Source organism: Pecten maximus, chromosome 8 (assembly GCF_902652985.1).
Source record: "Pecten maximus chromosome 8, xPecMax1.1, whole genome shotgun sequence".
NCBI classification, from domain to species: domain Eukaryota; kingdom Metazoa; phylum Mollusca; class Bivalvia; order Pectinida; family Pectinidae; genus Pecten; species Pecten maximus.
This window is the reverse complement of record NC_047022.1, coordinates 24,979,017-24,996,849: the sequence shown is the minus strand read 5'-3', so window position 1 is coordinate 24,996,849 and position 17,833 is coordinate 24,979,017. Positions and strand designations below refer to the sequence as shown.

Sequence of the window (17,833 nt, the reverse complement as noted above, 5' to 3'; positions counted from 1 at the left end):
TGTCATTTACTGTCTGATGTAGGTAATTGTCTCTGGTACTCCGGTCCCTTACACGACTCAAACTGGTTCCTAGTTTCGTATAACTTGAACGGAACTGGGAATTTGATGTTATTTTAATAAAGTTAAAACGGAACTCGGAACTACAAACACTATTTTCTTAAACGAAACTTATTTTTGAATCCAGACTTTGGGTTCATATTGAGATGACGTGCATACAGCATTTTCTAAACAGAACTGGGAACTTTATCCTCATCCCTTGAAGCTTAAACGGAACAGGGAACTATATTCAACTCGTAAACAGAACTCGGAACTGGTTCCTAGTTCCATTGATCTTAAACGGACCTGGAAACTAGGACCAAGTCCCGTAAAATAAATATGTGACCAATAATTGATACATATAGTTTTTCTTCTTCAGATTTGGGTCTCAACTTGAGATAAAGTACATAGAATATTTTCTTAAACGGAACTCGGAACTGATTCCTAGTTCCGTTTTTCTTAAACGGAGCTCGGAACTGGGACCAAGTCCCGTAAAGCTTATACATAGGAGTTCGTTTTGCTTAAACGGAACTCGGAACTGGTTCCTAGCTCCGTTTTTCTTAAACGAAACTCGGAACTGGTTCCTAGTTCCGTATATCTTAAACGGAACCGGGTTCCGAGTTCTGTTTTACTTGAACGGAACTCGGAACTCGGAACCAACTCACACATTAATAACATTTGGCACATCAGGGGCTACTCAATCCAGTCAGAGACGTATAACAAGTCTCTGATCCTGGATTACGGTCTAATAAACATAAGCTTAATACAATGAAACTTAACAGCAATACTTCCAGAAATACGAGAGGAAAACCTGGAGACTTGACATTGGAGAAGTGACTTGATTCATTTGTATTTCAGTGAGAAGAGGAAAAATAGAATACTCTAACATAGAGAAGAAGCTTGACTTCACTGAACCGCAGAGAAGCGAATTGGCTCGAAGACTCAAATAAAGAAGATACATGGAGGAAAAGCTTAACTCTACTGAACCGCTGAGAGTCGACTTGAATTTTTGTATTTCATGGAGAATATGAGAAATAGACTATACTAACCCAGAGAAGAAGGGACTCGACTCGAAGACTTAAATAAAGAAAAGACTTAGAAAAGAAGACAGTTGAAGTCTCGAGAAGCAATTTGACTATGTATTCCTTGAGTTAATGGGTGATATAGAAGTTACTGACATAGTTTCAATTTTAGATTAATATAGCATAGGTGGTAAAATCCTATAATCAAATTGAACGATGTGCGTAATAAATGTACCTGAATTACATATCAATGATAAATACATGTCACTTTTTAAGGAGGACAATTGCTGCGTCAGATTTAGATTTAGTTCCTCTACCACTAGCGGATCCAGGGGGGTCCTGGGGGTCAGCCCTCCCCCTCCCCCTTTTCGGAGGAGGACATTTTTTTATAGCATTAATTATGCCTTGGCGGCCCCAATATTAAATATTAAATATGTACGCTCGCGATGATCCCGTATTGTGATTGTCGTTTGTGGATAGATCTAAAAACATATATATAATTGGGAAATGGCTTCATATATTGAAAGCCTTTGCCCAATCCTTTTGTATATATTGATGCAAATAAAAGATGTTTTAATCAAATCAAAAAATAATATGGCCGAAAGTTGAAGCTTAACACACTGCGATCTCCTATTCTGATCCGTTAGCGAAAAAAATGCTTTAAAAGTCTTTTATTTCTGTTTAAATCCATGTTGACTCTATATGGTATATTAACGAAAAGTCGATAACTTTCTCTACACGAGCAAGTTACAAACTTTCGATTATTCTCGCACATGAAAGTCACGTCAGATATAATTTTGAATGCATCGATGCAACTTACTCTCTAGAAAACAATCCCGAATGATTGCAAATTTGCTATATTCATGCCCCCCCCCCCCCCATGATCGATATACCAATTGGAAAATCCTGTAATTTTACAACATACTATAGTATTCCCAATTGGTATATCGATCATGTATTATATTAAGTTATAAACGAATTTTCAATAAGTGTATCTTGAATAATATAAACATATATACCATAGAAGATATCTTGCACATGGTTAAACTTCCATATACATGTATAAGATACCACAAAATTTACATTGTATTACTAATTTTTAAAGTGATATCACATATATTGATTTAAAAAGGTATCATTATTATATAACGTTATAAAATATCATCATTGCAGCTTTAAAAGATATCATATTGTATATCTTTAATGAATATGAAATCATTGTAACATGCCTTTAATATTAATAAGATATCATATCCTCTATGACATCAACTCATCAAATAGTATTATACATATACAAAAACCCGGAAATACCTCAGATGCAAAGTATATATAAATATATTGATTTGTAGTTTGTTAATGTCTCTTTTCATATGCTTGATACGTCGTTTTTTTCTACCACTAAATGCACAGGTAAAAGTATTCGTAGACCATTCATTACATTCCACGGATCTCGTCGCTTTCGGTGACATCATTACGGTTCCCCACGTCAATAAATAATACAAATGTACAATATATGTCTGTCAATCTACATTAATAATGGCTGGTTGTTATATAAGCCGTGAGTGTGGAGGCGACTAATTTGTAATGGCGGTACCAGAGGATACATGATATAGGTAAATACTAATGTGACGTACAGCTGAACCTCGTTATCGCGAAGTCAGTGGTGTAATGAAAAAAAACTTCGAGGTATCCAGAGTATTCGAGATAACCAAATATATTTCATCTAAAACTTTTACTCTCGGAACTGTTTTTCCCCGTTCGAGTTAAACGAGGTCTTCGAATTATCAGAGTTCGGAGTGAGGAAGTTTGGAAGTATATTTATTTCATGTGTGATTGTGTAAATGTTACTTTAATGTATTTTTGTATGCATGTGAAAATTTCAAAATAAGAGATAACGAAAAAAAAAATAGAACAACTAGCGCGTAAATCAGAAAGTCATAAATGGATTCACCTCTAAACTAATGATCAATAAATACAACCAAATCAGAAGGGACACATAAAAAACTGAGGTCAAGTATGGAATTCCATAAACGATAACGTCATCCTTGTTGTTGACTGCCTACTACTGCTAGACAGTAAGCAGTAAGAAGTGAAAGTAGTTAACTATATCAAGCAGTAAGCAGGACTTTTTCACTGATAGAATTTCATAGTTAAGGGCTTAAGCTATGTTTTTTTATGTCATGGACATTTATATTTTTTTTTATTATTTCACGGACATTCATATCTACATCCTAGCATCAATTTATGCTTTATTTAAGCATTGATGTCATTTTTTAAAGTTTCATCGGGGTATGAAACAAATTTTGTTTGCAAACAAAATTTGTTTCATAAACCGATGAAACTAAAAACTAATTGACATCAACGCTTATAATTAATTTTTGAAAATGATTTTCTAATTTAAAACATGTTTTATGTACACTTTTACTGGTTTTAAATGGGATTCTTTTTCTCAAATCAATACGCAACGTCAATTGTCGTATTGTGACGTCACATTTTTCGCGCCATTCTCGGAATTTCTTTCATAGAAGAATGAAAAGAATTTATCGACCAATCAAATTTGAGTATTTACCATGAAAACAAAGAAAAATTAATTATAAAAATGTACTGATAATGTTGATGCAGTTATTCATAGTCATTCTAAAATAATTTCATATAAATTTTACTGACTTTCGAGGTTTATTTTATCTTTTTTTTTTTTTTTGGTTTTCTCACGAGATGATTGTTTTTGCTTTCTCGCGAGATGATTGTTTTTGCTTTCTCACGAGATGATTGTTTTTGCTTTATCACGAGATTGTTGTTTTGTCTTTATCACGAGATGGTTGTTTTGTCTTTATCACGAGATGGTTGTTTTGACTTTATCACGAGATGGTTGTTTTGACTTTATCACGAGATGGTTGTACAGGAATTAGCCACAGATAAATAAAACCTTTTAACTACGAATTTATAAATGAATACTGTTTGTGACGAAAAATAACAAAACTGCATCATAGTCGTTATGTTTTGCTGGACTCTAGTGATTATGGCAAATGTTAGAAATGCATCGTTTCAAGGCAGTGTCAGACTGGTTTTAACGATATGGAAAAATAGTTATCCTCCCATCAACAAAGCAAGCATTAAAGTAATGTCATAAGGAACAATAGTGAAGAAGATTGATACTGTAGATATATATATAGACACTTAATTGATAATTCACACTGAGCAGAAAATGTAACAGTCTTCCGGATATACCAAGTTAGCACATACTCGGCCTATAACGAGTATGAGGCTGTTTTGTAATAGACATTTTAGAAAAGAACGAAGATAGCTACATTATTAAAATATTATAAGATATTTTAATCGGGTTGGTTACAATGTATGTGAATTGAAACTGATATTTTTATTCGTATTTGACAAGCAAAACTGGTTTTGTAAACACATGCATCATCAATGTGAATGATTCCAGTTATCCTAGGACAATTCTGCGGATATAAACCTATAACATATAACACAAGATAAAAATGAGGCTCATTGTAACATAAGATCGATCCGACCAGCAGCAAAAGATAAAACATGTTATGCCACCGAAGACTCGTTATTGTGATACCCAATAACCAATATACGAGAACGCCAAGCTGTTCAAAAGGTGATTAGTTTATCACTGGCTTATTGAAAATCTATCTTCTCCTTTACTTGATAATCCGAGTATGTGTATTCCTTAAAATAAGCATGTAGGAAGAGATTGGGGAATGTTAAAGAGCTTTGTAAATAAACAAATTAATGAATAAATAAATAATACACTAATTACCTTTTGAACAACTGGGCCCAGATATAGGTCTAAGAAATAAGTCTAGGTGTAAAATGATATGGATATTGAACACTGTGTCGTGACTTATAATTAAAATAACGGTACAACTATATATAGTAATGGTCATACACACTCACCGCTACACTCACCACATCCTCAGTAAATAACGATATATTTATAGAAAGGCTATCAGTACGCGTCGTATATAGGAACACGAATCGCTCTGACGCACGTGTCCATGGATATAGTAGGTTCGTTTCCAATGCAATCACTTAATAATTACGTTTCAATTCATTGCTGTACTTAAAAAATCATAAGTTCAAAATAAATTTTTCATAATTTTAATGAAAATTTCATTTTAGTATAATGTTAATCGTATAAAGGAAACTTTGTTTAACTCATTAATGCACGTATTTTATTTGATTACTTCATTTTCCCACGAAACACTTTATACTCCAGAAGTTTTGATACCCATTATAAAGTCCGCAGGTTTGTAGTATATCATTTCTCGGATTTGACCTATGTTTACATTTCGGGTGTCGTCGATGAGGAAGACGCTTACCTTACCGGAACACCTGGTCTTATTCTCCGTGGTCTTTGTCTTTTCAAAACGATATCTCCATTGCCCAGTAGGCCCTATAGGCCTATAGTACATACAAATGTAGTGTGTATTTTATCGACAAACTTCATTTATATAACTATAGTTCATAGATATTGTCTTTTGTCACAAACTGTTGTTGTTGTTGTTGTTGTTGTCGCCGTCGTCGTCGCTGCTGCTACGGACAAGGAGTTGATGTGTCTGTTGACTTCTGGTTCGATTTGTATAATGACCGGTGACTACTTCCGATTTTTTTGCTGCGAGAGCTGGCTGTGTAGTTTTACCAATGAGGGGTCTGTGTCCGTCACAGATGTACACGTCAGTATATTTGTATTACAACATGGACACTTTAGCTTATATGGTACGATATAAAGACGTTTGTGCCTCAATCTAGTATGTAAAATAATAAACTTTCTTTTACCATAACTGTGGTGGAGATGGTTGTACCAAAATCAGGAACCCGATAATCACTGTTTTAGTATTTATCTGCAAAATGTGATTCGTTTTAATGATATCACTTAATGAATTAATACATGATATCCCTAATTCGAATTAATGATATCAATAATTCAAATTTATGATATTACTTATTCCTGAAATAATGATATAAATAATTCGAATTAGTGATATCAATAAATCCATTTATTGATATAATCAAATATACGGAATTAATGATATCATTAATTTGTATGTGGAGCCACAGTAAATGATTAATCTCCCCATTTTGTGGGGGATTACACTTAAACCAAGACAGACGATAGACAGCAATTGCTGCTTGATATCAAACAACAATAATTCAGATTAATGATATCACAATTTGTAGATAAATACTAAAACGGCACTCCATATAGTATCGGCTATTTTCTGCAACAGTGAGTGGAAGGAGACCACTGAAATAGTCCGTATATAACTTATTATGCATTTTATATAAAATTTGGAGTATTTCACGTTTTCGACGACTTGAAAGAGTATCTAAACCAGTTTCAAAATGTAGAACTTCTAGACGCGCATACGAGGGAAGGCCTGTTATGATACTGGCAGCTTCCGTTTGAGCTTTCTCTAAAAATTCAGTTACACATTTATTACAACCATCCCATACTTCACATGTATTTTAAAACTGGCAAAACAATGATTTATAAACTTTTAAAAAACTATTTCGATTTAGCAAAAAATTTCAATCTCAATACACTTCTCTGGTTCAGGGTTACTTTCTTTGACAAATTCACAATTTGTTTATTTATCCATTTATTTATATTATTTATTGATCATCGTATTTTTGCATATGATATACATGTATATCTTTCGGAAATGTTTTGAAATATTAAAAAAAAACCATAATGGTGATATGTTTTATACATGTTTTATCTTCATGGAATTCCTTACAATATTCACTTTATTGTATTTTGGTACGAGTCCTCGGCACGAGTTGGCATTATAAACGTCAGCCTCAATACTTAATACCATACAGGAAACAGTCTTATCCTAATATACTGTACATGCGTTCCGATTCCCTTTCCTACAAATGGATCGTGCTGTTCGAAGACTGTGATTGACAGTACAGCCACAAAGTATTGATCATCGACACACTTTTTTGGCCACTTATTGCCACAGTGTCGTCATACAAAACAACAAGATAGATAATATACTGCTCACATGCTCATTAGTCTGCTGGCACAGGTGTATGGGACAAAACACACCTAGCATAATGCTTCCTGTATTTTTCTTGATGTGCTTTGGTAAGTTATTTATACCGATTTATATCTACACTCGTTCTAATGCTATACATAGGAAGAATATATGTTTTTATAGAACAGACTTTACATTAGTTTCTACACATTTAAATGTAAAATCTAGATGTAATACGTGTGCATTTTCCATACATTTATTTTTCATTATACTTTACATGAGTTCTTTTCGCATTAGATGTAGAATCTAGTTGTTATTTGTGTGTAATGATATGCAATTTAGATTAGACTTAACACTAGTTCCTGCACATTTAACTGTAAAATCTAGATGCGATACGAATCTACATAGAGGTTTATATAGGACACTGCATATATCTAGCTCATAACTAATTTAAATATTTGTGCTATTGCTTCGATCAAAACCTGATGGTCGATTGCTATCGGTTTTTTTGTTTTTTGTTTATTTTTTTCTTTTTAGAAAACATCAATTCTGTTTTCAAATAAGCTTGTTTTCTTTTTGTTACCGTTTTCGTAAATATTTTGGATGCATTCCACCTAAATCTACCCTTAATTATAGTATGAATATACCAACAGATGACGTCTCATTGTTCCCGTGATCCTAGCGACATCGTTTTGTTCAGAGTAATTAATCCCTGTTTACATAGTGTCGTTTCGGTGCAAAACTGTTTGATGTAGTCGACAAATTGGTTTTCTTTCTTACTTTATTGGTGTTATAAACATTTTATTCAGAGAATGTTTTGCAAGGTCGGTAAATTTGAGTATTGCGGAGCGCACCCTGCCTGATCGAATTCGGTATTTTGTGTTGTTCCTTCATTTGATGATATTTTAGTCACTGTGATAGCCTTGGATCGATATAAAGTAAAAACAAAACCAAAATAGTGTCCATTGGCGCTTTAGCATAAAAACATAAATGTGGCTGATTATGATTTAAACATATTTTATTGCAATAAAATTGATTTGTCACAAATAACTTATAAAAGCCCTCTCCTTAACTAATGTATTACAATTCTGGTGATAGTGACATATACAGTATCAATCATAATCAAATTAATTGTATGTACATAACAAAAATATAAGAAAAGAGAATGAAAAAAAAAAAAAAAAAACAAAAGAATATGGCCGCATTATCAAATTAAACATCGCGATTTTATTGTAAAGTGTTTGTTATATATTATTATTGTTTACAGGGGTGTCATCCTGTTTGTCCCAAAACTGAAAAATTGTATATCCTGGTTGTCCCAAAAGTTTATGTAAACAGTGGGTATAATTACTACAATCGGAACAAAAACTTCTAACAATAAAATCGACACTGTTAGAATGAATTTGACAAAGTTGTTAGGTCACATTTTAATTGTAAGCGTAAACTAGTTGCCATTATGACCGTTAACGTTGAATAGTTCTGTAATAGCAAAAATATACCTACTCCTGTTCTGATAAAAAATTCTTTGAGCTAAACACAATATTTCTTGGGTAACTTTATAGAATACATGCAACACGATAACACATTTGAATTGTTATTTACTGATATTATAATGTATAGCTGCAGCAACGCATATTTTCATTATCCATTTATTCATTTATTTTATTTTATTTATTTTGTAAATCTAAACATAACTGATGACGTCACGTAATAAAATCATTAAGCACTATTAATGTTATTTCGATATTATGTTTCATTATTATACTTTTGTATATAACTTTCTTTGATAAATCCTTACTTTTTTGCAATTCAGTGTAGCAAACTAATGTTATCGTGAGCAGATACATTTGACATGCAAACATAACATTTACTAATAACCTTTAATTTAAATAGATATTCTCTTTCGTCTGTTAAGATCTCCTGCTATAAATAGAAATATGTACAGTTTGCACCATATATCATACTTTCCAGTTATAGTAAAACTATCGAGTGTATTTTGCACCCTTTAAACGGTCCCCTTGGGTGGTAAATACCATACACAAACAAAAGTGATATTCATGATACTAAATCTATCAGGCATGCCGAGTGTACCTGGTGCCCTAAATACATGTATGTCAATCAGGTAATCAATCATTTCATAGACAGGCTTGCTGACCAGTTGACCAATACACATCAACAGAAAACAATGTGAAATGTCGGCTGAACAGAATGGGGCTCCCGAAGGGTACTGATTGAATCAAAGGGTCATTTTTTTTTTATTAATTAATATTATTTCAAAATATGTATATGTCTTATTTCAAAAAAGTGTAGCTGGGTACCAATGTAACAAAACATAAAGTGGTTGTGTATATACTTCTAGGTAAATACTATATTTATAAACTAAATTCAAGTAAAATTACACACAATTATTATCACACATGAATGTTTTCCAATCGGAAACTGTTCGGGCATTTCGTCATATTCTTGGGAATAATCGGGAACCAACCAGGACGTCGAATTGAAATTGCCAAATGTGTTCCGTCACCTGTCGGAAAAGATAACCACAATACATATTCCAACTCTAGCTACTATACCATTCATCATACACAGAAATAAGTCGCATGGGAAGACCAAATACATATTGGTGATAGTATGAAACGCAGTCCCTTTAAGCATACAGTGAAACCCGCCCTGAAGGAAAATACCTGTTTGAAAATATCACCTGTTTTGGTTCCCAAAGCAACACAATATTCAATCCATTTGAATATAATTGCCACCTGTCTATATAGGCCACTCTTTTCCCGGGTGGCATTTACAAACAATAACACCCATGCTATGCAAATACTCGTATATCTTATTATTAACACCGACAGATAACAAATAGAAATATGATGACTAATAGACCTCGATATAGAAGCGGACTACAATAGAATTTCTTCGGGACGCAATTAATTATTTACTGAATTTAAAAGATCAAAGAGAGAAGTTCAAACTTTCGGAGGTGGTAAACGCGTAAAGTATCTAACTCTGTATGGCATTTTATAGATTTGTAATGTTTCCAGTCGATCATAGATGTAACTGTCGGCGATGCAGCATGTTAAATAAATATTTGTCTCTCTTTAAGTTTCCGTCAGCCGTAGCCAAGGACACGTTTTACCATTGGTTGGTAAGTATAATATATTTTGTATTGATAAGTTATTGACTTACTTAACTCATGCATCTGGATCCATTGGGAACAAGGGGCCACATCAGCACTCCACCCCCAGACACGGTAATGGGGAACCCTCTTCAGCTCGACCCATGTCATACCGCTGCCTTCATTTCAGCGCCCGTGCTTCTTCGCCAAATCTGCCAACTTTTCATTTTCCTTGGGGTTCCAGTCAAATGCATGCCGAGTGATGTTCGCTGGTGATTTGCGCATTGTGCGGCCAATCCACCAATCCACCCCTATTTTCTCTTCTTGAAGTCTTCTGTGACCGGTGTTTGTTAAGTTTTATTCCAAAGGTCCTCATTAGAGACGACCTCTGGTCACCTTGTTGCGACTGATAAGTTATAACACTTGCATAATTCCACTATGTGTTACAACCTGCGTTTGGGAGAAGGCCTTAGTAAGTTGCAATAACTTGTGCCTAATCCCTTTTCCTTAATTGAAATAAAATATGTTTAAAGTAAAAATGAGTGTAACAGATGAAATAAAATTATATCACAATGAAAAAAAAACCTGCGTTATGGTAGAAACGATATACTGCATATGTGGGATTAGTTCAAGTATTACAGCTAAATTAGTTGTAGTATTGCAACTAAATTCTTTGTAGTATTACAACCATTTTCAATATGTTTTAAAACTAGGTTCGTAGTTTTTGTTTTCGTAGTTCCTGAGCTATCACGAAAAACTTCGAACCTAAAATTTAATCGTAGATTTGAATCAAATTATTGCCATTTATTTAACCGATATTTCAATGTCCTCTACCTACTTACTCATCAACGGTCAATATTCATTTTAGATTGAAATCGATTAAAGGCTTCAGATGGAAAAGTTCTTCTTTTCATGGTTTTTCTCATGTTTGTGGAACTCTCAAACGTTTAAAATATCTAAAAAAAACTATAATTATACATTATTAAAAGTTCAAAATGATCGCAAGACTTACTTTAATGGTATAAAACAAATTTGTAACAATTATCACTTAATCATTTTTCAGGGCGAAATGGCGGGCAAAATGAAGGACGTAATGTCGGATTTCGTTCTATGCCTAATTTGAATTTTGTGAATGGACCTCAGGTAGGAAACGCTCAAGCAATACCAAGATTTGTTGATAACAATATTCGACAAGCCGTACTGCAAAATGTTGGTGGCGCGAACGTTCGGCCTGCTGTGCTGCATAATGTTGGTGGTGCTAACGTTCGGTCAGCTGGTCTGGGAAATGTCGAAGTTGGACCAAGAGTAGTACAAAACATACCAAGACAAAATGTCCTTCAAAATGTAGCTTCGGCCAATCAGCAACCAGGCCTCGCACGGATTCTTCCTTTCCCTAACGTTATACCACAAATACCAGAACCGCCGAGTGTATCCGTTCCAAATCCTGGACCTCAAGGCAATAGATTAGCTTTTGATGAGTTCGGCCAACAGCTACCGAACCAGTTACAAGTTCAAACACTATGTAACACTAGGTATACTCTGAACAGATTTTGTTTACATATTTTCACTGTTTTCTCCAATAAACTTTTTCAGTGCTGTTCTTTATTACATCACACACATGCATATCTTCTAGCAAGTCCTGCAGTTTTTCTTCTTATAGAATATTCCATATTCAGATTCTTTAAAAATGATTAATTCTTTTTGAAAACATCTACGATATACCTAGAAATATGAAATGAGAGGATGATTTTTCTATTTATCAAGTATTTAACAGCATTATTTCAGACTTCGCCCTACAGACAGTAATTCAACGTTACCTCATTTTCATTACCCGAATTTTATTGCATTCATATTACAGGTGATGGAGGACCAATGTTTGTTAACTCTGGACAACGTCCAATAGGGAGAGGTATTGCTCCTATCAACGCCGGCATTGGCTTTCAACCTTTTGCGACCATCGATGATGCTAACCAAGGCCGAGGTAATAGTAAAATACATGTTAAAATATACACATTGATGACCGTCTTGGTCTTCCGCCGCCAGGTCTAGAGCCTTTACAAGTGTGCATTGTTAGGCAAAGGGTTCAACTCTGTTAGGCGCTCTCATTTCTTGTAAGCAAAAGAATCGCACACGTAAAGAAACTGACACGTAACTCTTGCGTACGATAAACATGACGGTTACGAATTCAGACGAATATGTTGGCATTTGTTTTTAATAATTTCGCCATTGTTAATTGACAAGTGAAATATCGGAAGATGACTTTTTATAGATTCTTTGATATCGTTTAAAAATATTCCAATAAAGTAAATAACTGGGGTACAATATATATTTGGAAGATGACTTCCAGTTAATTCAATTAATTTTGATTTCTGATATTCACTGCTACAGGTGGTGGTGGACCCATGTTTGTCAACTCTGGACAACGTCCAATCGGGAGAGGTATTGCTCCTATCAACGCCGGCATTGGCTTTCAACCTATTGCGACCATCGATGATGTTAACCAAGGCCGAGGTAATAGTAAAATACATGTTAAAATATACACATTGATGACCGTCTGGGTCTTCCGCCGCCAGGTCTAGAGCCTTTACAAATGTGCATTGTTAGGCACGGGTTCAACTCTGTTGGGCGCTCTCGTTTCTTGTAAGCAAAAGAATCGCACACCTCAAGAAACTGACACGTAACTCTTGCGTACGATAAACATGACGGTTACGAATTCAGACGAATATGTTGGCATTTGTTTTTTAATAATTTCGCCTTTGTTAATTGACAAGTGAAATATCGGAAGATGACTTTTTATAGATTGTTTAATATCGTTTAAAAATATTCCAATAAAGTAATTAACTGGGGTACAATATGTATTTGGAAGAAGACTTCCAGTTGATGCAATTAATTTTGATTTCTGATATTCACTGCTGCAGGTGCTGGTGGACCCATGTTTGTCAACTCTGGACAGCCTCCAATAGGGAGAGGTATTGCTCCTATCAACGCCGGCATTGGCTTTCAACCTTTTGCGACCATCGATGATGTTAACCAAGGCCGAGGTAATAGTAAAATACATGTTAAAATATACACATTGATGACCGTCTGGGTCTTCCGCCGCCAGGTCTAGAGCCTTTACAAATGTGCATTGTTAGGCACGGGTTCAACTCTGTTGGGCGCTCTCGTTTCTTCTAAGTAAAAGAATCGCACACCTAAAGAAACTGACACGTAACTCTTGCGTACGATAAACATGACGGTTACGAATTCGGACGAATATGTTGGCATTTGTTTTTAATAATTTCGCCATTGTTAATTGACAAGTGAAATATCGGAAGATGACTTTTTATAGATTGTTTGATATCGTTTAAAAATATTCCAAAAAAGTAGCAAAACGGGGTACAATATATATTTGGAAGATGACTTCCAGTTAATGCAATTAATTTTGATTTCTGATTTTCACTGCTTCAGGTGCTGGTGGACCCATGTTTGTCAACTCTGGACAACGTCCAATCGGAAGAGGTATTGCTCCTATCAACGCCGGCATTGGCTTTCAACCTTTTGCGACCATCGATGATGTTAACCAAGGCCGAGGTAATAGTAAAATACATGTTAAAATATACACATTAATGACCGTCTGGGTCTTCCGCCGCCAGGTCTAGAGCCTTTACAAATGTGCATTGTTAGGCAAGGGTTCAACTCTGTTGGGCGCTCTCGTTTCTTGTAAGCAAAAGAATCGCACACCTCAAGAAACTGACACGTAACTCTTGCGTACGATAAACATGACGGTTACGAATTCGGACGAATATGTTGGCATTTGTTTTTAATAATTTCGCCATTGTTAATTGACAAGTGAAATATCGGAAGATGACTTTTTATAGATTGTTTAATATCGTTTAAAAATATTCCAATAAAGTAATTAACTGGGGTACAATATGTATTTGGAAGAAGACTTCCAGTTGATGCAATTAATTTTGATTTCTGATATTCACTGCTGCAGGTGCTGGTGGACCCATGTTTGTCAACTCTGGACAACGTCCAATAGGGAGAGGTATTGCTCCTATCAACGCCGGCATTGGCTTTCAACCTTTTGCGACCATCGATGATGTTAACCAAGGCCGAGGTAATAGTAAAATACATGTTAAAATATACACATTGATGACCGTCTGGGTCTTCCGCCGCCAGGTCTAGAGCCTTTACAAGATGCATTGTTAGGCAAGGGTTCAACTCTGTTGGGCGCTCTCGTTTCTTGTAAGCAAAAGAATCGCACACCTAAAGAAACTGACACGTAACTCTTGCGTACGATAAACATGACGGTTACGAATTCAGACGAATATGTTGGCATTTGTTTTTAATAATTTCGCCTTTGTTAATTGACAAGTGAAATATCGGAAGATGACTTTTTATAGATTCTTTGATATCGTTTAAAAATATTCCAATAAAGTAAATAACTGGGGTACAATATATATTTGGAAGAAGACTTCAAGTTAATGCAGTTAATTTTGATTTCTAATATTCACTGCTACAGGTGGTGGTGGACCCATGTTTGTCAACTCTGGACAACGTCCAATCGGGAGAGGTATTGCTCCTATCAACGCCGGAATTGGCTTCCAACCTATTCCGACCATCGATGATGTTAACCAAGGCCAAGGTAATAAAAGTAGTATTCATGTTAAATATATACTCATTGATAACCATTCTGGTCTACCGCCGACAGCTCTAGAGTGTTTACAAATATGCAATGGTAGACGCAGGTTAAAATTCGGCCTGGTCCTAGTTTTCCCTGCAATTCAAATTTAAGTTTCTGTAGGTAAAGCTTTACAGCAATTAAAGAAAATGTCCTCAGCTTCTCTTGTTCTCTGCCATTTTTTTGAAGTACGAAATTAACATTCTTTCTTGATAGGCAAACTCAACAATAGGCATACTAACTAAATGACTTGATTAGTGAAAATGAAAGTGCAGTTATGTCAACTATACGGCACATTCAACATCGCCCGAAGTTTAATTAACGTCAAGGTAACGTGCGTGAAGCTAGTGTAAGCTGTGTGAAGCAGTGTACAACGTACATCATTGCTCATAGATTAACTGTATAAACTGGTAACTAGAAGAATCCTTTTCAGTTCGCATGGCAAGAAGACGACTAATGGAGAATTTTGTCATCCTTTTTGTTTTTGTTTTGTTTTTGCCTTTTTGCCTTTTTCCTCTCTAGTAATGGTCCTTAAGGACCTAAGTTGCCCATTTAAGGGAAAATTAATGAGATAGATTTGGATTGATATCATCACAAGGCAGGAATTTTCCAAGTCCCTGTGGATATCACATAAGAGTAATTATAGTCCGTGTTTTAAAAGATTATTTTTTTATGGATTTCAGCATTATGTCGTTCATTGTGTTGTTAATGCGTCTGATAGGTCGAGACAAACAATCGACAGAATTCGCCAAAAACATATGCCATCATTTTCCAGTTGAGCATTTCTATTTTACATGCAATAGTTTGTTTTATATCACATTTCATGCAGACTTATAGAAAGTGTTATCGAAATCATTATTGCGAATGTTAATTTAAATCATTTTTCTTACCCGCAGGGCCTATAATACCTTTTACGAATACATTCAATGCTAACCTTGACGGATCTTTGGATACGCCTGCAGTTATGCCAACTATACCGGCTTTTAACTCCGTCGAAGGTCGATTTAGTGCCGGTCTGGATTTCAACGATCCAAGGATCAGAACCCAGTCTGCCGCTGTTGCTGCATCAAATATTGAAGAACCGCGTTTTAATACAAATGATCTTGGACAAAACCAAATTCCCCAAAACCTTGACTTCGACGGAATTGTTGCTGGACCAAACATTGGATTTGATCAGAATTTAGCTGTAGGGCCTGGTTTTCAAGGTGGAGTTAATTTCGAACCGATGATAGGCATTCCGGGAAGAGGGTTTCAATTAGGTCAACCAGAACAATTTCCTTTCGACTTAAGAGAAGGCGGATTTAACGATAATGGATTCCAGGGTTTCACACCTGGACCACAGTTTACCGATTTTAATGACTTTCAGCAACCATCCAATTTCCAAGGAGTGATTGGAGGATTTCCTCAGGGCGACATTTCTCCCACTCCTTTCGATGCTAATGTGTTTCCTGGATTGACATTTCCAAACCAGCCAGTAAACAGTTTCATTCCTCAGATAGGAGGCGATTTCAATATTATCGGAGCAGGAGAACCTTCGAACATTAACGGAAATGATCTCATATTTCCAGGTGGACAAATATTTACATGATGAAATTGAAAACACAAAGGTAAATAATGTATATAACTTCACGTGCAACTTTTAACTATTCCTCAAAACAATACCCAACCAAATAATAAAGAAGTATTCGAACTGAGTAATCTAATAGGTTAACCTCGTTCTAATACGTCATCCTATAGGCGCTTTCGTTTTTTGTTACGAGTATAATGTATGTTTTGCAATTTTTATCAACTGTGGTCACTGTGAGGAACTCTTAAAACTTAAAAGTAGTTATAGGATAGAATAAGTGCATGGTTAGAATGTATGTCAAAAGATAACATTCCTTTTAAGATTTAAGTCTATTCATCATAAACTTGAATCACATTTCTTATGGAAATAAGCTGCGGAATACCCCCAGTATTATAGATACATTTATTGTATCCTTAGAGTATGTGTTAGTCATCACTTGTTGAACAACATGATATTATGTATGACAACACATATAATTCTTCACTGTGATAAAACTGCAGATGTTCGAGACGAATTATGGTGCAATTTGATCAGTAATATGGGTATAAATTTCATTATATTTTTTACATGTTCACCATATTTTTATTTAACTAATGCTTTAATGGGAAACATTTAATCATGAATTATCAAACGAAGGTATTGAATCGTCAAACGACGATATTTGATCTTCCGGAAATAATAAAAAAAAAAAAAATCAAATGTTTTAAACATATGAATCACTTTCTTAGCATTAATTATCGAATGCCTTTTCACTTCTAAAAATTATTTACATTGATATAATCTTGTTTTGCATGTTGTTTGTACTGATATTCTGTTGATGAAATCTTCATTATTTGGAGGAAATAAAGAGAATAATACAACTAACCGAAAGATTGAAACATAATTTGTTATGCTTAATAAATAATATCTATTTTTCAGATTCCATAAAACATAATATGGTCATTGGAAGACATTGTTGACAGTTGGAAGTACTATTAAATGTCATAAAGCATTAGATTTTGAAATATATATAGCTTTAACATTTCAGCTCGATCTCATAAAAGGTTCCAGTATTATTTTACATTAAAATACATCCATTCTTTGACATAAAAAAAGGTGTTTTTCTTATATCAGAACAATTTTTTTATTACTTTTTCAATTTGTTTTTTGATTGTTTGAAGCGTAGATGGTAAAGAGAATATACTAGCGAAAACAAATCATCAACTGAATCGAGAACACCACGGCAAATTTTGACCAAAGAAAAAAATCACACCAGAACTTTGGAAAAGAAAAACACGGAATAAGGTCATGGGTTATGGAAGGAGAAGTTTTGGCGGCTTCATCGACGACGTCTGATGCGTAAAACAAGAGCGATTTATAAAAACATTTTTTTCACATTATCTGATTGGAATAGTGTCGCGTAATTCCGGATAAAAACTCACC

At 34.7% G+C, this 17,833-nt stretch overlaps 2 protein-coding genes across 2 annotated transcripts; both read left to right on the top strand.

The window, feature by feature from the left end:
- The first annotated feature begins 7,050 nt into the window (after positions 1–7,050).
- Positions 7,051–11,876, top strand: LOC117332225. Its single transcript, XM_033891109.1, has 4 exons — positions 7,051–7,176; positions 10,170–10,211; positions 11,245–11,713; positions 11,858–11,876. The coding sequence occupies exons 1-4, from the start codon at positions 7,122–7,124 to the stop codon at positions 11,874–11,876; spliced, it is 585 nt and encodes a 194-aa protein (XP_033747000.1). The 5' UTR covers positions 7,051–7,121.
- Positions 11,877–12,036: 160 nt separating this feature from the next.
- Positions 12,037–17,275, top strand: LOC117332930 (uncharacterized PPE family protein PPE40-like). The gene is made up of 7 exons (XM_033892010.1): positions 12,037–12,162; positions 12,570–12,692; positions 13,100–13,222; positions 13,629–13,751; positions 14,158–14,280; positions 14,686–14,808; positions 15,741–17,275. The coding sequence occupies exons 1-7, from the start codon at positions 12,054–12,056 to the stop codon at positions 16,430–16,432; spliced, it is 1,416 nt and encodes a 471-aa protein (XP_033747901.1). The 5' UTR covers positions 12,037–12,053; the 3' UTR covers positions 16,433–17,275.
- Positions 17,276–17,833: the final 558 nt, after the last annotated feature.